The 24,817-nt window shown below is 37.2% G+C and overlaps 1 protein-coding gene across 2 annotated transcripts in view; it reads right to left on the bottom strand.

The window, feature by feature from the left end:
- Positions 1–24,817, bottom strand: part of MKLN1 (muskelin 1) — a 182,181-nt gene that overhangs the window by 7,550 nt on the left and 149,814 nt on the right. For both annotated transcript variants that reach the window (XM_080818012.1, XM_080818013.1), the window contains exons 14-17: positions 24,308–24,422; positions 22,889–23,028; positions 15,740–15,842; positions 6,972–7,026 (exon numbers count right to left, since the gene is read on the bottom strand). In XM_080818012.1, the coding sequence (XP_080674138.1) occupies positions 6,972–7,026; positions 15,740–15,842; positions 22,889–23,028; positions 24,308–24,422 (413 nt within the window). The remainder of the gene's footprint in view (positions 1–6,971; positions 7,027–15,739; positions 15,843–22,888; positions 23,029–24,307; positions 24,423–24,817) is intronic.

Raw genomic sequence — 24,817 nt, 5'->3', positions numbered from 1 at the left:
GTATTGTACTGAAAAGGTTACTCTCTTTATTCCCCCCTACTGTGTGGTAATATAATCAACTGTAGTCAACTTTAGGGGTTTCCCCCTTGTTTTACTTTCTATATTTGTAAAATTGTCATAATAGGTTTTATTTTTAAGAGAAGATAATGATTCTGATGTATTACTCTAATGAAGTAATACCCATGTATTACTAATATGTTACTAATGAAGTACCTATGTATCCTAATGAAGTAACATCGAACAAAGTTAATGTATTTTTATGAGATTAAATAATTTAAGAGGGAGGAAAACACTGAGCTCCTACTCTATCCTAGGTACTTTATAGACGATATTTCATTCATTCATTCTTTTTTTTTTTTTAAGATTTATTTATTTGTCAGAGTGAGTGAGTGAGCACAGAAGCAGGGGGAGTGGCAGGCACAGGAAGAAGCAGGCTCCTGGCTGAGCAAGGAGGCCAATGTGGGACTCGATTCCAGGATCCTGGGATCATGACCTGAGCTGAAGGCAGATGCTTAACCGACTGAGCCACCCAGGCGTCCCTGACCGCATTTCATTCTTATAAAAAACTAATGAAGGGACGCCTGGGTGGCTCAGTTGGTTGAGCGGCTGCTTTCGGCTCAGGTCATGATCCCGGGGTACTGGGATCGAGTCCCACATCGGGCTCCTTGCTCGGCGGGGAGCCTGCTTCTCCCTCTGCCTCTGCCTGCCACTCTGTCTGCCTGTGCTCACTCTCTCTGACAAATAAATAAATAAAATCTTAAAAAAAAACCAAAAAACCTAATGAAGAAGTTATCATAAACTCTCCTTTCAGATGAGACAACTTACGAATATTCAGTTTTTGTAAGATCTCACAGTTGGGGCAGGAAGAGAATGGAATGTGAACCTGTGTCTATCTGACTCCAAAACCCATTTATTTATTTTTATTAACTAATATTCACTGAGGGCTTAAATTGTAGGCAGTGTGCCAAGTTCACTTACCCCTTAAGAGAACATGTTTAATTAATTTATTTTTTGACTTAATTTTTTTCTCTTATTGGAGTATATATAATTGACATACAGTGTTATATTAGTTTCAGGTATATAACATATTGATTTTGACTTGAGAAATCTATACATAACTCAATGCTCCCCATGGTTAAGTGTGGTTACCATCTGAACAGTTTTACTTTTATTTACCATTTACCAATGAGAAAATTGAAATTCACACTATTATTAGATGAATGTTTAAATTATGGCAGATCTTATTATGTAATACCATGTATTACTTATTAAGAATACAATAGATCTAGTATAGTTTCTTGCAAACATCTCTAAGCCACATCATTAATTTTAAAATGTTATGTTGTAGAATACGTATTTTACACTGTGTAATAAATAAAACCAGAACACACAAAAGTATATGTCTGTGTGTGTGTCTGTGTGTAGGTACAGTCCACCTTTATTACACAGATTCTTTATCTGTGCATTTGCCTGCCCACAAAAACGTACCTGTAACCCCCAAATCAGTACCTGTGGCAATATGTGGTCATTCACGGACATGTGGAGAGCAGCAAACATTTGAATGAGCACAGGCAGATGCTGTCAGCTAAGGGTGAACTGGGTGATGCTCTGTCTTCTTTTACCACCTCTCACACTATAAACAAGCGTCTTTTTCAAATCCACTGGCTTTGTATTTTTTACGTTTTTGTGCTTTTTGTTGTGACTTCACTGCTTTATTAAAAAGGTGCCCAAGCATAGTGCTGAAGTGTTATCTAGTGTTCCTAAGTGCAAAAAGGCCATGACATACCTTATGGAGAAAATATATGTGTTTGATAAGCGTTGTGCAACGTTAATCAATTATATAAAGAACCTATCTCCATATGTCCCACAGGAGAAATGGTTTAGTATTCACTAATTCAGTATTCCTTATGACTTTACAGAACATAACTACTGTAAATAAAGAGAATCACTGTATTTGTAGGTCTGTGTATATAGCTGTATGTGTATGTAAAGACGATTACACTTGAGAAGAGACAGAGATTGAAGAAAGCTGTGCAAGGAGAACTTTAAGCTTTATCTGTACTCAACGTTTAAAAAAAAAAACAACATTAAAAAGGGGTAGGCAGTAAGAAACCCATCAACAGTAACATGACTAATTAAACAGCAGAGCTAGGACAAAAAACGGTAATGTAGATTCTAAATCTCATACTCCTAATCAGTGTTTCTCTCACTTCATTTTCATCATAAAATGGAATGAGGAACTAATCACTCAGAGTAGCAGACACTGGTAAAAGCTCAATGAGAAGTAGTATAGCTGGTTTAAAGTGTGAGCTCTGAAGCCATAGGATTATAGTCTGTATCCTAGTCTCACCATTCATTAGTATTATTCCTGGGCAAGCTACCTAAGCTTCTCTGTGTCCCCATTTCTTCCTATATAAAGGGGATCATAATAGTAACTACTTCATAGGATTATTACGGAGATTAAATAAGTTAAGACCTGTACTTAAGTGCTCAAAATAGTACCTGGCCCCATAGTTAAGTGTTCAATAAATACCAGCTATCGCTTTATCACTACTACCACAACCAGAGATGATAACTCTAAAAAGAAAAGTGACCTATTAGGAACATATATATATATATATACACACACACATATGTATTTTAGTATTTTATTTATTAGAGAGAGGGAGAGCACGAGAGAGAGCAGAGAGCATGAGTTGGGGGGGGGGGTGCAGCAGAGGAAGAGGGAGAAGCAGACTCTCCACTGAGCAGGGAGCCCAGCTCAGGGCTCGATCCCAGGATCCCGAGATCATGACCTGAGCCAAAGGCAGATGCTTAACCGACTGAGCCATCCAGGTGCCGCTTCTTTTATTTATTTTTTTTTTCCCTCCAAGATTTATTTATTTGAGAGAGAGAGAGACAGAATAAGCAGGAGAGGCAGAGGAAGAGGGAGAGAGAATCTAGAGCAGACCCCATGCTGAGCAAGAAGCCTGACACAGGGCTCAATCTCACCCTGAGATCAGCACCTGAGGCAAAACCAAGAGTAGGATACTTAACCGACTGACTGTACACCCAGGTGCCCCTAGGAATATACTTTTAACTTAACATCTTATACAGACTAGGTAAAGTTTCCTACTTACAGTTAAGAAATAGCAAGAATTCTCATTTTTCTCCTGGATACAAGTTTGTTGATCTTTCTATTGCTAATAATAAACTTTCTGTTATACAAAAAGTACCTATAAACATATGGGCTACAGACAAGAGGCTGAAGGAAGTGGATATAAAGTATAAAGTATAAAGGCTAAAAGGACATAGCAAGTGCTACAAAATTCTTAGGGCTCCTCATTCACAAATGTCAACACAATGATAAAAAGCACTATTTTAGGCATAAAATGTTTTAAACGTCTCTTTGAATTTGTATTTTGCACATCATATTTGGACTCTAAAGTTCTAAAAAGAGGTGTGAAGATCAAAAAAGGCAGTATGTACTACAGACTAGATTTTTCCTACCTGTCACATACCTTGCTGAAAATATGCTTAAATTGCTCCAGTGTATACTTTCTGGAAATAAGACACAGCTCTAAAAATTGGCAAAATGTCCGAGTTCAAGTTTAAAAGTTTAAAACCCAGAGCCACCAGAAGCTCTAAATTAAAGATTTAGAAAAAAAGAAAAAAGAAAGAAAAAAGAAAAAAAGAAAAAAGAAAAAAGAGGCTGCTTTTCTCTGAAGTGAGTCATTTTTCAAAACTAAGATAATGCCAGCTATTTGTAAAATGCTTTCCATCTTTTTTTTTTTTTTTAAAGATTTTATTTATTTGACACAGAGAGAGAGAACACAAGCGGTGGGGGGCAGCAGGCAGAAGGAGAGGGAGAAGCAGGATCCCTGCTAAGCAAGGAGCCCCAAATGGGGGTTGATGCCAGGATCCCAGGAACATGACCTGAACTGAAGGCAGTCACCTAACCGACTGAGCCACCCAGGTGCCCCTAATTCTTTAAATTACATAGGACATGAATAAATACTTTTAATTCTCAATAAGAAGTTAAGATAAATAATTCTGGAGGAAGTCAGTCAGAAAGTTTGGTGGAGGCAAATATTTTTGGAGAATTTAGAAAATGAAATATTTAGTTTATCTGCACATATTTAGCTTATCTACACATATCTGCACATATTTAGTTTATCTACTGACTGGCTGGCTCAGTCAGTAGAGCATGTGACTTTCATTCTTGGGGTTGTGAGTTCAAGCCCCACACTAGGTGTAGAGATTACTTAAAATAAAAGTCTTTAGGGGCACTTGGGTGGCTCAGTCGTTAAGTGACTGCCTTCGGCTCAGGTCATGACCCCAGGGTCCTGGGATCGAGCCTCACATCGGGCTCCTTGCCCAGCGGGGAGCCTGCTTCTCCCCCTGCTTGTGTGCCCTCTTCTCTCTGTCTCTTGGTCAAATAAATAAAATCTTAAAAAAAAAAAGATAAAAACCTTTTAAAAAATGTATACAAATATACATGAAATGACCCATTTGGTTTCAGTTTTTAAAAAAAAGATTTGTTTATTTATTTCAGAGAGAGAGCGAGCATGTGTGCATGCACATGCATTAGCGGGGTGTGGGGGAGGCAGGGGAGGGGAAGATGTAGAGGGAGAGAAGCAGATTCCCTGGTGAGTACAGAGTCCCATGTGGGGCTCAAGCTTATGACCTGAGATCACGACCTGAGCTAGAATGAAGAGTTGGACGCTTAACCCACTGAGCCACCCAGGCGCCCCAAGGTTACATTTTTAAGGGAGATAATAATAATAGTATTGTGAATGGAACACTTACTGTTTTATTGTGCTAAATGTTTTCCGAAATTATTTCATTTAATTCTCTCAACAACTTGAGGTAAGTACTCTTATTATCTCCATCTTATAGATGGAGAAATTAATTATTAGAAAGGTGACTTGCTCAAGTCACTTTTGAAATTAGCAAGCGGCAGAGCTGATATCCAAACATAGATTCTGATTCTTAACTGCTCTCCTACACTCTCATCTCTTAACTATGAAAGATACTGCCTCCCTTCAGACAAGGTAGGAAATAAAACCCCGTAGGAATTTTCTTTTTGTATTTTTTCCTATTGTTTGTATTGTTCTCAGCGTATCTGAGGTTTGCTTGGAATCCAAGTAAAACAAACTGTTCCTGATAAAATGTATTAGCTGGCAGTGAACAGGACAGAGACCAAAGAAAAGAGTTAAGTTAAAGGTAAAATATTTGCTGACACCAGCCTAACATATTTAAATAATTGCCAAGAAATTCTTGTTCTGAAGGCTAAATATAAGTCAGCCAGAGGGATTTTAGTGCTGCCCACCACAAAAATAAAGATAATGGCTCTGGGCTTTGGTATCCACATATAACAAGGCACATGTTTATTCAAACAGAATATCTATGTGCCAGGCACCTAATTCATGTATCACTAAATCTGTTTTGAATGATGAGATTCACAAGGGTATGGACTTTCTAAAATAATGCTTACTTATATGTAGGTTCTCCATCATAAGGTTAAGATCTTTATTAGCCTCAAAACATCTGCATGTATGGAATTGTGGTAAATGATTATCTGAATTTTCAGAGAACCTATGTTTTACAGCAGCCTGCTCAGTCCTGCCCTGTGGAATCCTAAGTATTCTGGAATTAGGATAAAGTTGCCTAGATCAGTGGAGAAGCCTTAATTACTGGTTATGGAGCAAGAAAGGGCAAGACCCCAAGGAAAATTCCTATTCTTTCCCATCCCACTGAAAAACACCAGAATTATATATGCTGTTTTTTCCTTTGAGGTATGGTTCACCTTTAGGAGATGAAAGGACAAACAATGAAAAAATTAAATCAATATTCCAAAATGTTATTTTATTCCTGAGATAAAAAATAGTATCTATATTATATATATTAGAAAATTTCGATATTACTGCCCATTTCTAAGGCAAACAATAATAGCACTGGCATCAATGGAATTAATAAGCATTCACTGTGGGACTGTATTTTTTTTTTTTAAGATTTTATTTATTTATTTGACAGACAGAGATCACAAGTAGGCAGAGAGGCAGGCAGAGAGAGAGGAAGGGAAGCAGGCTCCCTGCTGAGCAGACAGCCCGATGTGGGGCTCGATCCCAGGACCCTGAGATCATGACCTGAGCCGAAGGCAGCAGCTTAACCCACTGAGCCACCCAGGAGCCCCTGTGGGACTGTATTTTATGATGACAAGAGGAAAGCTGGAAATTCCCATACTTCAAAAGCCTACAGTCTTGTTGAAAAAGTAAAGCTATTATAATGACTTATCCTAATGGAAAGATTCTTAAAAATTGACCTGAATAAAGCTCTGGATTGTGGAACTTCTACAGATTCCCCACTTCACTACAGTCCAGCTTACTTTAATAATTCATTAATAGCAAATGAGAGTATTCCTAAATGACGACTGATGCCCCTATCTGGGGTGTCTAAGAAACACTGGAGTTTCAAGTAGAATATTTGTTAAACAATTAAGATAACAGCACTCATAAGTTCCCATTTTCAGGAAAGAGATAATGCATTTTCTTAGATCTCAGAATATTTTTTTCACTGCCTACTCCATCAACAATCTGTTGATCTCATACAATTCCACAAAGGACAAACTGAGAGGAAAAGTCATTCAACCAAGAAGTGTTACTTCATAGTAAGTGTATCAGTAATTTACAGCCTATATTCCCAAACAATGCTATACAAGTTAATTTATTTGGATCATGCTTCTACTGCCTTCCATTTGCATAATAACCCAGCAATTGGTGTAACAGGAACTGCAAACTAACCCATGAACTGGTGACTGATGTGTGGAAAGTAACTTTGTAGCAGGTCATTAGAAAATCTGCAGCTACCTTGAAACTTGCACCATTTGTTTAGCTGAACATCTCACCTGATGTTTCATTTGAAAACAACCAAAACCCAATTCCCCAAATGCAAGGGCATCTAAGCTGGATAAACTATGCTGGAATACTTACCTAGAGCTGTAAAATCTGAACCAGATTTGAACAGAGCTGAAGCTAGGAGCTGGAACTGTAGAAGAAAAATAGAAGCAAATTAGCTGGCTAAGCACATTAAAGAAAAATAACCCCACTTACTAGCCACTGTATGTCTCTGCACATATGCTGCCTGAGTCTATTCACCAAATAGTAGCAAGAAGAACACTACATTTAGATTAAAGAATATGCTGATTTTTCTACTGGACTGCTTTCCAAATACTGGACCAAATCTTGGAATTATTTTATTTTTGAAATGTATTAACGTACTGTGAACAAACAAAAGATCAACTGAAATTGAAAGTATTTAGAACTATGGTACTTAATTTGGAGAACTATTTATCTTTATCTTGAATGAGGATGCTGCAAAACAGGTAAATTAAAGCAAGAGAGTAGACCAATGAGTAGAATCTCAATGGAATTACTTAGTGCTCTGTAAGACCTAAGTGTTGATACCACTGATTCCTCAAGAGGTATTTTATACCTGTGCTTCCAGCCTTTAAAATTTCAGGTTATCAATCAATGAATATATATTTTTTTAATTTAAAGATTTTACTGATTTATTTGCCAGAGAGAGAGCCCAAGCAGGGGGAGCAGCAGGCAGAGGGAGAAGCAGGCTCCCTGCTGAGCAAGGAGCCTGATGCGGGACCTGATCCCAGGAGCCCGGGATCAGGATCTGAGCCAAAGGCAGACACTTAACCAGCTGAGCCACCCAGGTACCCCACGTTAATATTTGTTAAGCCCTGGTGAATGGTCTTTTGATGGTCAGAAACTGGACAAATATCCTAAAGGAATTATATGAGCAAGAGTTAGGAAAAGAAAAAAAAAAAAGAGGAAAAGAGAGGAGCCTCAGCAGGGAGCCTGCTTCCCCCTCTCTCTCTGCCTGCCTCTCTGCCTACTTGTGATCTCTCTCTCTGTCAAATAAATAAAGTCTTAAAAAAAAAAAGAGAGAGTTAGGAAAAGAGGGAACAAAAGGAAGAATTTAAAATCCATGGGTTTCTGGTTGTTGTTGTTTTTAAAATATTCTGGGTATTAGTCCTCTACCATATATATCTACTGCAAGTATTATTTTAGTCTGTGGCTTGTCTATTTTTCTAAAGTCTTTTATGAAATTTTACTTCTCTTGAAACCTGAACTTATCAAGATCATTTCTTTTTTTAAAAGATTTATTATTTGAGAGATATTGCATGTGGCAGGGTAGGAGGCAGGAGGAAAGGGGAAGAGGGACAAAGAGAGAGAATCCCAAGCAGGCTCCATGCCCAGTGCAGAGCCCAACCCAGGGCTCAATCTCACAACCCCCAGATCATGACATGAGCTCAAATCAAGAGTAAGGCACATCACTGATTTCCGACCCAGGCACCCGCGTATTTTTTTCTTTTATGGTTACTGCCTTTGTGTCATGTCCAAGAATCTCTGTCTATCCCAAGGTTGTACTTCTTGAAGCTTTACTGTTTTAGATTTTATATTTAGGCCCATCTTAAATTAGTTTTTGTGTTAAGAGTAAGACGGGGTTGAGATAACAGCACCGTTTGTAAAGACTACCAAGTCCCCAATAGACTTGGCATCCCGGCCAAAACAAACAAACAAACAAACAAACAAACCTGACCACATCCATGTAGTTCTACTTCTGAACTCTGTTCTGTTCTACTGATCTGTCTATCCTTAAGTCAGTACCACAATGCCTTGATAATTGTGGCTTATACAGAATCCTGAAATCAAGTAATATGAAACCTCTAACTTTGTTTTTCTTTCTTTTTTTTTTTTAAAGATTTTATTTATTTATTTGATAGACAGAGATCACAAGTAGGCAGAGAGGCAGGCAGAGAGAGAGGGAGGAAGCAGGCTCCCTGCTGAGCAGAGAGCCCGATGCGGGGCTCGATCCAAAGACCCTGAGATCGTGACCTGAGCCGAAGGCAGAGGCTTTAACCCACTGAGCCACCCAGGCGCCCCTAACTTTGTTTTTATGTTTTCAGGAGTGTTTTGACTAGTCTAGGGCCTCTGCTTTTCTATATAAATTTTATAATCAGTTTGCCTGTTTTTTTCAACAATAACAAAGAAATCCAAACTTGCCTTAATATTGATAGGGATTGCATTAAAGTAAAAACCAATCTGGGGGGTGCCTAGGTGGCTCAGAGGGTTAAGCCTCTGCCTTCAGCGTGGGTCATGATCTCAGGGTTCTGGGACTGAGCCCCGCATCAGGTTCTCTGCTCAGCGGGAAGCCTGCTTCACCCCCTCTTCACTGCCTGCCTCTCTGCCTACTTGTGATCTCTGTCAAATAAATAAATGAAAAATTTTTTAAAGATTATTTATTTATTTGACACAGAGAGAGAGAGAGATCATACCAAGTAGGCAGAGAGGCAGGCAGAGAGAGAGGGGGAAGCAGGCTCCCTGCTGAGCAGAGCGCCTGATATGGGGCTCGATCCCAGGACCCTAAGACCACGACCTGAGCCAAAGGCAGAGACTTAACCCACTGAGCCACCCAGGTGTCCCAATAAATAAAATCTTTAAAAAAAAAACAAAAAACCAATCTGGGGAGAATGGGCATCTTAATAATCCTTAATCTTTCAATCCATAAATGTGATCCCTCTCCATTTACTTAGGTCTTCTTTAATTTCTTACAATAGACTTATTACTACATATTTATTTTGGCATTAATATAAACAGGTTTAAAATTTTCATTTTCAAATTGTTCACTGCTAATATAAATTTTTTTTCTACTGACCTTGTATTCTGTAATCTTGCTTAATTCACTTATCTTAGTATTATTGTTTTGTAGATTGCATGGGTCTTCTATGGACACAATAATGTGATCTACACACAATTTTCCTTTCTCCTTTCCATTCCATATACTATTTCTTTTTTTTATTGCATTAGCTACAACTTCTGGCACAATGCTGAATAGAGGGTGTCTACTGACACTCCTTGTCATAATCTTTAAGGAAACTGTTTTACAATTAAGTATAGTACTAGTTATGTTTTTCATAGATGCCCTTTATGACATTTAAGAAGTTTCTTTCATTTCTAGTTTGCTAAGAATTTTTTTTTTTTAATCATGAATGGGTTTTGAATCATGTCAAATGCTTATTCTTCATTTACTGAGATGATCTGTGGTTTCCCTCCTTCATTCTGTCAGGGTGGTGAATGACTGATTTTCAAACGTTAAACCAACCTTATATCCCTAGAATAAACCCTCACTTGGTCATTGTGCATTAGCCTTTTTATATATTGCTGGATTCAATTAGCTAAAATTTTATTAAGAATTTTGCATCTTCATTCACAAGTCTATAATTGTCTCTGCTTGTATTGTTTTTGTTGGGTTTTTAATATCAGAGTCAACCTGCTTCGTAACAGAATTTAGAAAGTGTTCTGTCTTCCTCTGTTTTCTCAGAATCTATGAAGAGTTGCTATTTTTACTTCCTTAAATGTTGACTGAATTTACTGAGAAAGCCATTTAGAACTATAGCTTTCTTTGCGACAAATTTTTCTTTTTCTCTCTCTTTTTTTTTTAAGATTTTATTTATTTATTTGACAGAGATCACAAGTAGGCAGAGAGGCAGGCAGACCTAGAGGAAGGGAAGCAGGCTCCCCACTGAGCAGAGAGCCCGATGCGGGGCTTGATCCTAGGACCCTGAGATCATGACCTGAGCTGAAGGTAGAGGCTTTAACCCACCGAGCCACCCAGGCGCCCCGTGACAAAGTTTCCAATTATAAATTCAATCTATGTCTGTAATTGATATGGAGTTCCTTAAGTTTTTCTGATTCTTCCTGTGTCTGTTTTGTTATGTCTTCTAAGGAATTGGTCCATTTCATCAAGTTGCTGAATTTGTTGACATCTGTTCATAATAGCTCATTCCCTTTTTATGTATATAGGGTCCATAATGATGCTGACTATTTTCACTATTTTTTTTCTTTGTAAGTCTTGCTATTTTATTCACCTTTTCAAAGAACCAACTTCTCACTTTTTGAATGTTTTTCTATTTTTTCCTATTTCACTAATTTCCTATCTTCTACTTATTTGAGGGTTAATTTGTTCCTGTTTTCTGACTTTTTAAAAATACTGCATTTATTTCTCTGAAACAGAGAGAGAATGAGATAGAGAGTACGAGAGGGGGGAGGGTCAGAGGGAGAAGCAGATGCCCCGCTGAGTGGGGAGCCCAATGTGGGACTTGATCCTGGGACTCCAGGATCATGACCTGAGCTGACTTGAGCAGTTGCTTAACCAACTGAGCCACCCAGATGCCCCTTCTTTTCTAACCTCTAAGGTGAAAGATAAACCCCCTGGTTCTACATAAAAAGGATAGGCCGAAAACTATTATTTTAATGATCTTATTAAGCAGAACTGATATGTACTGGCCTAGGATTTTAATAGGTACTAAGTGATATTACACAATCTGAATAAAGTCAGATATGAATAACCAACTATCACCTCAATGTGTAAATGCTGGCTGTTCCAAGGCACCTCAAACTGGAGATATCCAACATTATACTCCTGATCCCAATCAGGAGCCCTGGGTCTACCCAGAGGCTTCTCTTTTCAGTTGATATTAACTCCATCTACTAACGCTAGTAACTCTGGAGTCACTTCTTTCAAACCCTACATCTAACTGATCATAAAATTCCGCTGGTTTTACTTTTTAAAGTTTTAATTTAAATTCCAGTTAGTTAATATACAGTATTAGTTTCAGATGTACAATATAGTAATTCTGCACTCCCATACACCACCCAGTGCTCATCACAAGTGCATTCCTTCATTCCCATCACCTATTGAACCCCCCTGCCCCCACCTCCTGGTAACCATCAGTTTGTTCTGTAGAGTTAAGTCTACTGGGGCACCTGCTGGCTCAGTTGGTAGAGTGTGTGACTCTGGAGCTGGGGCTGCAGGTTTGAGACCCACGTTAGGTGTAGAGAATACTTTAAAAAGTCTGCTTCTTGGTTTGCCTCTTATTTTTCCCCCTTTTTGCTCATTTGTTTTGTTTCTTAAATTCCACACACAAGTGAAAACATATGGTATTTATCTTTCTCTGACTTATTTCATTTAGCATAATGCTTTCTGGCTCCATCCATACCGTAGCAAATGACAAGATTTCATTCTTTTTTAATGGCTGAGTAATATTCAGTTGTGTGTGTGTGTGTGTGTGTGTGTGTGTGTGAACTGATGGATACTTGGACTATTTCCATAATTTGGCTACTGTAGATAATGCTGCTATAAACATCAAAGTACACCTACCCCTTTGAATTAGTGTTTTTGGATTCTTTGGGTAAACATCTAGTAGTGCCATTGCTGGATTGTGTGGTAGTTCTATTTTTAACTTTTTGAGGAACCTCCCTACTGTTTTCTGTAGCGGCTGCACCAGTTTGCATTCCCACTGTTGGTTCTACCTTTAATATATATTGAGAATATGGTCTACTTTGTCTCTATTTCTACTGCTGATACGTTGGTGTGCACTACAATAATCCCTTGCTTCGGGGTGCATGGGTGGCTCAGTGGGTTAAAGCCTCTGCCTTCGGCTCAGGTCATGATCCCAGGGTCCTGGGATCGAGCCCCACATTGGGCTCTCTGCTCAGCAGGGAGTCTGCTTCCTCCTCTCTCTCTGCCTGCCTCTCTGCCTACTTGTGATCTCTGTCTGTCAAATAAATAAATAAAATCTTTAAAAAAAAAAAACAAAAACCAATAATCCCTTGCTTCAATTTCTACCATCTCCCTTAGAGGTCTCTCTGCCTCCATTCGTACTCTCCTTTAGTCTGTTCCCAATACAGCAGTCAGAGTGATCTTAGATCTTAGTGATCTTAAGTCAGGTAAGACAGAAAGCAGATCACATCACTCCTCTGCACAATACCCTGCCCTGGCTCCTTATTCATTCAGAGTGAAAACCAAAGTCCTAACACTGACTTACAAAATCATTCACAATCTGATCTCCCAATCCTTGCTCTTACCTCTCTGACCTCATCTGTGACTATTGCCATCATTCTTACCTCTACTCCAGCCACAGTGGCCTCTTTGCTGTTCTCCTACACAAAGACAGGATGCTCCCACCCTCGGGTCTTTGTTCTAACCCTCCCTTTGCCAGGAATTATCTTCCCCAAATTATCTGCTTACATCACTTCCTTGCACCCTTCAAGTCTCTGTGTACATCTCATTTCTAAATGAACCTATTAAGAGCATACTATTTAATACTGCAACTCTCCAGTTCTCACCCCTTCTAATTCTGATCTATCTTTACCCTTTTTATCTCTCTTTAATTTTTCCTTATTACCTATCATTACTAATGTACTTTATAATTTGCTTATTTATTAAGTTTATCATCTCTCACCACTAGTAGTTAAGTACCACCCAGGTAGGTATTTTGCTTGGTTCACCAATATATTTCCTGTGCCTAGAAGAATGCCTGGCATACTGTAGGGACTCAATACACATCTGTTAAATGAATGACACCAGTACTTTGGAAGCTCAGCAGAAATGTAATTAATACAAAATGTGCAATACTGGCTCAAAACTTGTTTTTCTCATTCCTTCTCTATTATAGAATCTTCTCTGAAAACAGCAGAATTAATTTAGGCAACCTTCTCTCAGGCCTTTTCTAGAAAAAAATATCATTTTCATAAGGCTTATCACAGTTCATTGCCAATTTAGAATCCATCTTCTGGAGACTGGAGGAAAGCAAAGAATCATTATTTGGTATACAGCTGGTAGTCCACCATCATTTTTCCCAATAACAGGCATAATGATGATCATCATCAGCCTCCCAAAAAAGAGAAAAATCTAAAAACTACTTCTAGTTGCTGATACAATCACTAACATAATAAAAAATTTTGTAAAAATATACAGAGAGAACAAAAACAAGCTTCCACAGAAAACAACAGTAAGGTCTTTTTTTTTTTTTTAGTAAGGTCTTTTTTGATAAGTGGAATGATATAAGGAAAGTGAAGCTCTATATGCCTTACTACTGAGAAATATGCTAAGTATGTATCCTAGAACGGTCACCAAAGGATTTCTTTTCTCAAAACAAAATCCATTTACACATTTTTAAACAAAATAATATTCTTATGAAGTAGTAATCCTCAATGTCAGGAGTGTTTTCTGTTCCATAAGAGCAGACAGGAGAATCTGAGGGCGAGGGTATTGTCCTCAGAAAGTCTCTGAAGCAATTCCGACACTGACACACACGCACAGCACCACTGTAACTAACTTCTGTTAGGGTTAAATAGCTCTTAACAGATAAAGCTTTTAAAAAGCTTTCCACTGTTAAAAAACTTAAGTCTGTGGCATACAAAATCACAATTTCAAACTACCGAGGAAAAGAGAAAAGGAGAAACCCGCTACCAAAATTTTAAAAATGGCTCCTTTGAACTTGAGATACCTCCCTGTCCCGGTTTTTCCCATTAGCTTAGCTTTAAGAACAAACTGTCTGTTTTCTTTGGCCTACTTGCAGTTCACACAGCTGAATTTATTTACTTTGCAATATTTTGTTTTGGTTTGGTTTTAAAAAATAAGAGAAAAATGAATGTTCCCGGGTGACAGCCATTTTAGATAGACTATGGAGAAAACACAAGGAAATCTATTTATAACTTTCAAATGCATGGTCATTAATAGACTCTTCACAATTATGTTTTAGTTATAAGCCGTTAACAGCTGAAACCAAACATACTCTGCTACTTGGCTGACCTCTGATAATTCCCCCATTTCAAGTAGTATCATGAACTGACTGAAGACTCAAGGAGAGACAATTAACTGTCCCCCTTCAGGGGGGTTCTAGAGCGTGTTCTGATTCTTTGCCTAGGGAAGTGTTTTAACTAATACTGACAAAGAGTAATCAGACTTATTTTCACAGTAGGCAACTATGAAAGAGAATCTGTTTTGGGGCCAAGGGCATGCAGGCTCTACTGCTTGAAAGTACAATGAACCTGGTACCTGAAAGTGATCTAACATTAAATCTGAAACCTGTGTCACTGCTGAACAAGAAAAAGGCACTGCTTGATGTTGCTATTGCAAAGCCAAAGCAAAGCAACTGAGAACAGGGAAATAGATGGTATCATCAGCACCAGTTCTGTGAGTGGAAGGTAAAATGGATTGCAGTTCCAGATGTTGCTAAGTGAACTATGAACAAGGATGTTTGGCAAAAGTTAAAAGTGACAGAGGAATCTCAGCAGTGACTAGGAAGACCAGCTGTAAGACCATGAAACACTGCAGATAACCAGGTGCGCCCTAAAACATGACATCTCCTCAAAACCCTTAGAAGTAATAATCTGCTACTCATTTCTCAAGGTTAGGGACACCTGATGAAAGAAGTCAGTAGACTGTAGTTGAACTATCCTGCTACGACAATCATATAATATCAAGGTACCAGGGATTCTACTCTCACTAACCTCTCTTTACTTCCTTCTTACAAAAGAGGAGTTTTCTTTTTTCTCTTACAGGATTTTGGAGTATCAACAGAGAAGTTTATATTGAGCCATTATGCAGTCCTTAAGTGAGAGAAGCATGGGACTATGGAAGTAAAAATTTCTATTTCCTTCCCAACACACAAAACTAATGTCTAAGTTAAAACCTTAAACCTGAGAATCCTTTTCTTAATGGATCAAGAGCTTTAGTAAGCCTACTCAATTTTTATTTCATCTGCTCTGTGCTACTTTAAAAATTATTAGTGTCATATTTTCCTCATCACCCTTTAAACATCTAAGAGAAAAATCAGCAAGTTAGAAAGACTTTTTTTTTTTAACGTTCACTTTCTGAAGTTTATTACCACCTTTACCTCTTTTGTCTCTTCTGGGTCTGAATGATCCACGGTTATATAAAGATCGTTTTGTAAATACTTCAAAGCACTAAGGGGATCCATTTGGGCCTTTTCTTCAAACCTAGAAAATGCAAACAAGAATAATAATTGTCTGGAGTTATGGGAAAACACAGAAATGTCGTTCAGACCTGGAGTGGAATACTCTGTGTCTGAGGAGTCACATGGATATCTAACAAGAACCCGTGTCTGGGACTCCAGAAGGATGAACACTGCCATGGAGACGGTGTAGCTGCGGAGTCCCCGGGGATATACTGGTAATGCCAGGTGGGAACAGGCAGTCACGGTTCTAGGGACCGGGGAGGACCACTTCCTACCCTCCTCTTAGAACTACAAGATAAGATTAAATCTACTACAAAACATAGTGAACATGTCAAATATTTTACATAACAAAACTGCAAAAGAGCCAAATATGTTTCAAAAAAAACAAGTAGAGCTAAAATAAAAACACCTGGTTTGATATGTGCAATATACAATCCACCAGAGGTGCCTAACAGGGAACTCAGAAACAGAAATGAGTATAGTTTCTTTTCCGGAGTATCACTAATACTGATTGAAAATATATGTATTTTAAAATGATTAAATATTTTTATTTTTTTTTAAAGATTTTATTTATTTATTTGACAGAGAGAGAGAGATCACAAGTAGGCAGAGAGGCAGGCAGAGAGAGTGAGAGAGGGAAGCAGGCTCCTGCCGAGCAGAGAGCCCGATGTGGGACTCGATCCCAGGACCCTGAGATCATGACCCGAGCCGAAGGCAGTGGCTTAAACCACTGAGCCACCCAGGCGCCCCTAAAATGATTAAATATTTTTAATAATATTATTTCCTGTCTCAGTCAATAATAACAACTGCAGCAACCACTTATCAATTGAGCATGTCTTGTGGTAGACACTGCATTGAGTATTTTACATATATGACTTCATTTACCCCCACTCTGATGACAGTAAGTTTTATCATCATTAAAAAAAAAAAAAACAGATGAGAAACTGAGGCTCAGACAATGAACTTGGCCAAGATAAGAGCTAAAAAGTGGCAGAAGTAGAATCAAATGCAGATCCATCTGATTCCAAAGCTGAAAAGGAAAGAATGAGTTAGCTCCCTAACAGGAAAAAAGTCTGCTTCAGACTATTTATCTATTTAAATCTTTTGTTATGGCATAATTATATATGTATTTATTTGTAATAAGTTGGTATGCTTCTCAAAATATTGTACAGAGAGACAGAAAAGAGCACATTTAATTTCACTTGGGAAAGGAAAATAATAAGCCTTCTTCCACAATGGTGTTCAGGCTGATGGGATCAATAATTTCCTGTCTTTAGAGCTAATCTCAGAGATAGAGTACCTGTATTTTAAGCAGGGCAAAGACTAGCAAAACATTACAGCTCTATTGTATCAAATAGTACTGTGACTGTCAGCTAGCCTTCAAGCCCTCAGATGAGAGAGCTCCTTAGGCAGATGTCATGTTACTCTACCATCTTGTCCAAAATGGGTTAGAACAGTTTGGGTACCTGAGACAAAAGCAATCCTCTCGAGCTTGATCAGCAGTTTATAAAGTAGCCTGGCGGAATTATTCCCAACAGGGATACTCTTCCTAGGGAGCCCTCTCTAAGAAGATACTCTTAGAGAATCTGAATGTGAGATACACAAGGACATAAAAGGCACAGAAAACACAGAAGTCAGTAAACAGAAGACATGAGATCGTAGGTAGATTCCTTCCCTTCCTATCCCTCTTTTCTTTCCTTTCTTCCTATCTATCTACCTACTTATTTACAAAGCCATATGTACCTATCTATCTGTCTGTCTGTCCTTGGAAGCTATGAGGTTGAGGGAAAGCAGAATTGGCAGTAATCAGTAGAACAGGAGAAGCAGGTAAAAAGAAGCAGAAAGACAGAGTCTCAGTTACAAGGAAAGCCACTACAGTGATTCCTTGCTAGTAGAATTGTTCTAAGACCCTAAACAATTCTTCATTAGGCCTCACTGTTCAAAGGTTGAGGCAATGTCTGGATATTCTCGTAATAACTTTTCTTTTAGTGAGATATCCTAAGAATGTCTTCATCCTTTAGTCCCTGAAATAACTTAACAAACACACCTACCATCCTTTTAAATCCAGTCAAGAGATCCATTTTCCTAGAAGGTTTGTTTTCTCTCTTCTTTTTTCTAAGCTTTCTTTGGCCTGCCAAAACTCATCACTGCATTTATGTCTGTAGTCTAGAATTCTGTTTCAGCCAACAACTGTGTCCTGTACCTAAAATAACAGGAATTAATCCTAATAAAAAGTTTTTCTTTTGTCCCTTTCTACCCTAAATTGTTGGTAAGTCCATAAATTTGAATGTTACAGGGAAAAATAATAGTGGCACTTTATTTACTCTACTGTGTGGTACCATTAAGAACAAAGACTCATTTCTTGGCATATAGTATACTTCTCTCTCAACAAATTTATATTTTAACTAAATAGAATACATAACTGTTTTCCATAAGAACAATAATGAAAATAAACAAGCCAGCCCAGCAGCTAGGGTAGGGTCCCACAGAATGAAATACCAGTATCTAATTTAATGTGAAATTTTTATTAGAAAGGTAATTTTCATGCTCTATTCAACTGATATAAACCAACTTCTATCTATTCTGCCTGCAACATAGAAATGTCCCTTAAACTCTTGAATTCATCTAAAGATTGGTAGGAAAAAAGGTCTGTGTCTTTTCAAATATCTAAAATGGGCCGGGGTACCTGGCTGGCTCAATCAGTAGAGCATGTGACTCTTTGATCTTGGGGTTTTGAGTTTGAGCCCACACTGAGGGGTAGAGATTACTTAAAAATAAAATCTTTAAGGGCGCCTGGGTGGCTCAGTGGGTTAAAGCCTCTGCCTTCAGCTCAGGTCATGATCCCGGGATCCTGGGATCGAGTCCCGCATCGCGCTCTCTGCTTAGCAGGGAGCCTGCTTCCTCCTCTCTCTCTCTCTGCCTGCCTCTCTGCCTACTTGTGATCTCTGTCTGTCAAATAAATAATAAAATAAAATCTTAAAAAAGAAAATAAAATCTTTAAAAATAAAAATAAAAATATATAAAATAAATAAGTAAAATGGGCCTTTTACTATCAGTTCAAATTAGTTGTAGACAAGAGTCTCAAGATGCTCTGACTGCTCTCCTCTCATACCCATATCCATCAAGAAATTCTGTTGGTGCAATCTTCAAAGTTTATCCAGAATCTTACTGGGCTTTCTTGATCTCTTTCATGGAGTATCTCTTCCTCTGCCTTCCCTCAAATGGTGGTGGTCATCAAATAATGCCAACATCTCTCTACTCCTCTCACTCTAACCAAGCTCCTTTTCTTTACTGATGACTCACAAATGTAATAATAACTGGCCCATGCCTTTCCTCCAAATGTTAACATGTGGTCTCTAAAACCTGAAGTATATCAAACTGAGTTCATCCTTCTAACACACGAACCTGTTGTTTCTGAAGAATTCCCCATCTGAGTGAAAACAGCCACAACCTTAAATTTACTCAGTTATTTTTGGAAAAAACCTAGAATGGTTTTTATTAAAAGAGAAAGCTGAGTGTGTTATTCCTCAATGTAAAAACTTTCAATGCTCTCCTTTTACTCAGAGTAAAGCCAGAGACCCTTCACCAACGGTCCCCTTCTTAGCTCTCTGACCTCATTTCCTACCACAATTACCTCACTTACTCTGCTTCCACCACACTGTTCTCCTCAATTGATTCCTCAAATAATCCAGGCATATTTTTAACCTCAGAGCCTTGTCTATTACCTATCTGGAACACTTTTCCTCTCAAATTTCTACGTGATTCATTCCCTCATATTCTTTATTTTTTTAAAAAAAGATTTTATGTATTTATTTCAGAGAGGAAGAGAGAGGGCAAGCGCAAGAGGAAGTTGGGGGAAGGGCAGAGGGAAAGGGAGAATCTCAAGCTGACTCTGCACTGAGCACGGAGCCTGATGTGATCTCACGACCTTGATCTTACAACCCTGACATCATGACCTGAGTCCCGAAATCAGGAGTCGGTTACTTAACTGACTGAGCCACCAAGGTACCCCTCCTCCCTTGGGTACTTTAGGTCACTACTCAGATGTCACCTTTGCAGTGAGGTCTATCCTAATATTCTTATTTAAAAATCACATACCCAGCTCCCTCACTTGCACAAAAATAGTTCTTAACCTCTTTTAGTTCTTTTTCATAGTACTTATTAACATATAAATTCCTTATTATGTTTACTGCTAGTTTTCCTTCAGAAGACAGAAACTCAGGGATAGGAATTTTTGCTTATTTTCTTCTTTGACATATCCACAGAGCCTAGGATAATATTTAGTACCTACTTAGTAGGTGCTCAATAAATATTTCTCAAATGAATGAAGTTTCATTGATGTTTATAAAAACCTGCAGGCAGTTGCTCTGGCCATTTTACACATGAGCACAGCGATCTCCAGAAAGATTAATTTATAAGGCTTGAAGATCAATCCAAGGTTCAGGTCTGATACTTCTTCCAATATAAGACATTAGCTCTAAGAACTAAAGTCAAAAAGTAATCACAATTAGAAAAGAAGAATATTGTGTTCCATATTTTTATTCTACTGTTACTACTCTAATTGAAAATACTCTATATAAATGGATGGGGTCTTTAACTATTCTTAAATTCTCCTTTCAGGGCTTTTCTGGTTTCAGTTCTGAGATGAGCTAGCCTATACTTCTTTTCCCATGGTAGAAAATTTCAAAAGCTACTTCTTTGCTCCATTATACACATTTGTTGCTCAGCTTTGGTCACTGTTTTATGAACCATTCTCACCCTCACAAAATTTGCTAGAGTCTTTTATCATATATTTAAAGGTTTAAATGATTTGTTACTGACTATTGTCTTTTATTCTTTATCCACTGACATTCCTTACTTTATGCTTTTTACCAGCAAAAGCCACTAATAATGTTTGTATTTAAAACTTAAAACATGCCATAATATATATTTCAGATTCTCACAAACTGTCATTTCACCTGCCCACTGATGTATTTTCAAAAGAGAAAAACAACTGTCAGAGATAAAAAAATAATAATAATACTTCTCAGAATGGCATGCTTATGAGGAAATGAACAATCCTACTTACTTCTGGAAGGAATGAAAGTCAACTTTCTGTAGGGCAAATGATAATTAACCAATTCTACCAATATCCTACAGAAATCTGATAGGGGTACATATGGAAGCATATAATAATATCACATTACTATTAATTTATAATAGAAAATATGCTGGAAATAATCTATATATTTTACAAAAGTAAACGGGTTAAGTAAATTACACATAAAATAGAACACTATGCAGTCATTAGAATTATAATTTGTATTTGTATTCGTTAACATGGTAATAAGATGTTTGCAATATATCATTCACTGAAAGAAATAAGATTCAAAGCATTATGATCCCCATTTTTCAGTTAAACAAAAATATATGTGTGCACATATAAAGGATATATACCAAAACAGGAAGCTGTTATTTCTCAATGACAGGATGATGAATGAGTCAATTATTTTGCAGGCTGAGAGGACTTATTATTATTTTTTTATTAACCATACATTACTTTTTAAAATTAAAAGCCAGAGGAAAGTGTTTATAAGTGAACTCAAATTCTTACATATATGCTAAAAAATCTCCTCTAATCTCCAACGGGCTTTTGGTCAGGAAATTTTTCAAAAGAGCTCAATTTAATATCCAACTACCAGTGCTGTATCTGAAGTAGAAAAAGAATGGTATAATTTCCCCAAATTTGTTTCATCCTTTGAAAAACTAACTCTAACATTAAGTAAAATACTAAGGAATAAAATTTTATCAGTGTAAACCTTAGTTGAAGGCGCCTGAAGCTTAAATCTTATTAATAAAACAGAATTTATCTCTTGTCATCCAGTCAACAAGAGGATTCAGACCCTTCCTCCTGAATAGGGAGACAGGAAATACACTAATTAGTCACAGTAATGCCAAAGTAACAGAAATAACTAGCTTCTGTTATTAACTTATCTCTCAAGCACAACTTGTGAAAGTGGAGATAGGAACAATAAGTAAACAGGGTATGATAAAGGAAAACAGTTTAACAATTTATACCACACAGAGATTTTTATGTATTTATATTCTATATAAAATATAATACATAAATATATACGAGACATATAAACATGTATGTGTAAACACACAGACATCCACGAATGCATGTGTAGTGGTGATGGTGGTGGTAAAGTGATGAACGCTGGGGTCAAAATACTCAGGACCATATCCTGGCTGTGTGGCTAATGGCTGAGTGACTCTAGGTGAATTATGTAACCCATTTAAAAATACCTCATTTCTTCTTTTACGAAATAGTGATAAGAACAGCACTTACTCAATTGCCTTATTGTAGAAATAATATGCAAGATCTAGCAAAAAAATTGCAAAATAAATGGTAACTACTATCATCATTAAAGGCTAACCTTCTCCTTTCAAACTATAAATTTTTCTTAACACCAAAAATTACCAATAACTGAAAGGACAGATATGCTTTCCTACATTTTTCAGTAGCTCATCACCTGCTAGGGCTCAAAAGCAAACATGATCCAGGAAATACATATGAAAATGTTTGATTACATGATTTTGCAACTAAATGGCAAAGGTAATGATGTAAAACCAAAATCATATTTGAAGTTGTATTCTGAAACACCAGATTAGAAAGATATTTAGTCAACTATATCATCTCATTCACTTGTTAAGAAAGTTATCAACGGGCTAGGCATATGGCAATAATATAGAACTGATGTGCTTTGAACTGAGTAGGCCTTGTTACTGGAAGATAGGCTCATCTCCTTCATATAAATTTCTTCCATTTAACAGTCACAAAATTGTCTTGTTCTATATCTAGAAAATTTTAGCATCAGTGTGTATCTTCACTTTGTAGCCTCCTTTGAAACAGGGAAGCAAAAATAAGGAAAGTAACAGGGCATTTACAAGAGTCACGATCTTCATAGTATTTACACTGTTGTTTTAGTAAATTTCCAAAGACAAAGCCCTATCTCCGAAGTCGAGGTAACACTAACCAACAGCTAATAATGTTAAATAAAAGTTTTCAGTGAAGTATTTTTATACCTGTGTTTTCTTATCAGGTACTTGCAGTGCCTCAGTAAGTAATCTTTTGAAGGCCTACATAACTTCAGTGACCAGAAATCATCTAATCTCATCTTTGGGGAGCAAGATTTTCCTGGATTCCCACCAAATAAATAATGAACCTAAAATAAACAAAACAAGCCACATTTTAAGATGCACGCATACTGAGGAAACCGCACAAGTCAAAGTAAAATTTCTTCATTTTGATAGGAATGTGTAACAGTAATAATTAAAACATTATTGCATTTCTACCAAAGGCTTCTTTTGATGTTTCTCACTTCCATTTTACTTTAAAGTATTGTGGCTACTTCCTTAAGCTGCATTTTAGATTAAAATGAGTTGTATTATCACAATTATACTGACAATGTAAGACATGAAACAAAAGCAATGATAGTAAGAAGCTAATCTACGATACAGAGTTTACTTTAGGGAAACAAACAATGGGGATTATTAAGTAAACCAAGTGTTGGTCATAATAACAAACAAGATCTTTAATAAAACTCTGACACACATGTTGAATCACTGAAGGTCAACAGTAACTAGAAACTTTTTAAATTTTAGCATCTTAATTCTGATTTAGGCTTACTGCCAAATATTAAGTGGTACATAAAATTTGTGGCATAATTTTTAAAATATTACATAATACCCCAAAAAAGAAAAGAAAAAGGAATGCAATAATGATTTCATTGGTTTAATTTTAGTGATATTCTGCACTTAAACTGTTTTGAAACATGTATGTTCAAGACCGTTAAACAATGGTGATACTTTTATCCTATAGACCAAAACTCACTTACCATTTAATCTGGGAGACTCTAAGAGAAATGGCTTTTATTCAGTTCTATGGTATTGTTTACCTAAAGGTCTGAAATGATATGGAATTTAAATGATCACCTATGGCCTACACAGAAATACAAGCTTTGTCAATAAGTTATTATATAATCTGAGCCCAATCACTAACCTATATGAAAAGTTTAAGGGAGACATAGTTTAAAGAAACCACCTTGAACATTTAGCGACACTAAAACCTGAGAATGCAGGACTGTTTTTGTGAGGCCAATGGAAAAGACACATCACTCATAGATAGGAAAAATAAAGATAAAAGACTTCTTACACAATAGGAAAAGCTAAAATCAGAAGTTACATATACTTTTTCCTATCACGAGACAAGGTATCCTAGTGATAAAAACTGTACATTTTTTCATTGGATACTGATATTATAGAAACAATAGGTCATGCTACATAGGGAGAAATGATATTCAATGTCTGCTACATATTCTATGAATGTCTGCTGTATCATAACTTTTTATTCAAATGTACTTAAAAATATGCAGAAACATGTATTTTGGGATTCTATCAGATTATAGGTCTTGGAAAGTTTACAAATTGATGTAGTGATGGTACCTTGTGTAACTCATCATATACAAGCTGATGGGCAAATCTTGGACATGGTTCTTCCTCCTGAAGACTTTTACTTGGATTATCCTTTGCAGCTTGATCATTCTTATAGACACAAGACCTGCAAGACATGGCTTTTTAAGGCATTCTACCCTAAAAAATTAGCAGCATACATAATGTTAATACAACTTCAGCAAGCCAATTAAATACATGTCTATTTCCAACAAAAATTTTACAAATTTGTTCATATCAAATATTAAAAGTCCTGGTCACACTCACACAAATACTTAGTATGAATTTGTTAAGAATGAAGTTTTTTTTTTTTTTTAATTCTATTCATTTATTTGACAGAGAGAGTGAACACAAGCAGGGGAGCGGCAGGCAGAGGGAGGAGTAGGCTTCCCACTGAGCAAGGAGCCCAAAGTGGCACTCGATCCCAAGACCTGGGACAATGACCTCGGTGGAAAGCAGACACCCAACCAACTGAGCCACCCAGGTGTCCCTAGAACGAAATTC

Source organism: Martes martes, assembly GCF_963455335.1.
Source record: "Martes martes genome assembly, chromosome: 11".
Lineage (NCBI taxonomy): Eukaryota > Metazoa > Chordata > Mammalia > Carnivora > Mustelidae > Martes > Martes martes.
The sequence above is the reverse complement of the archived record's forward strand: the minus strand, read 5'-3'. Positions and strand labels throughout refer to the sequence as shown.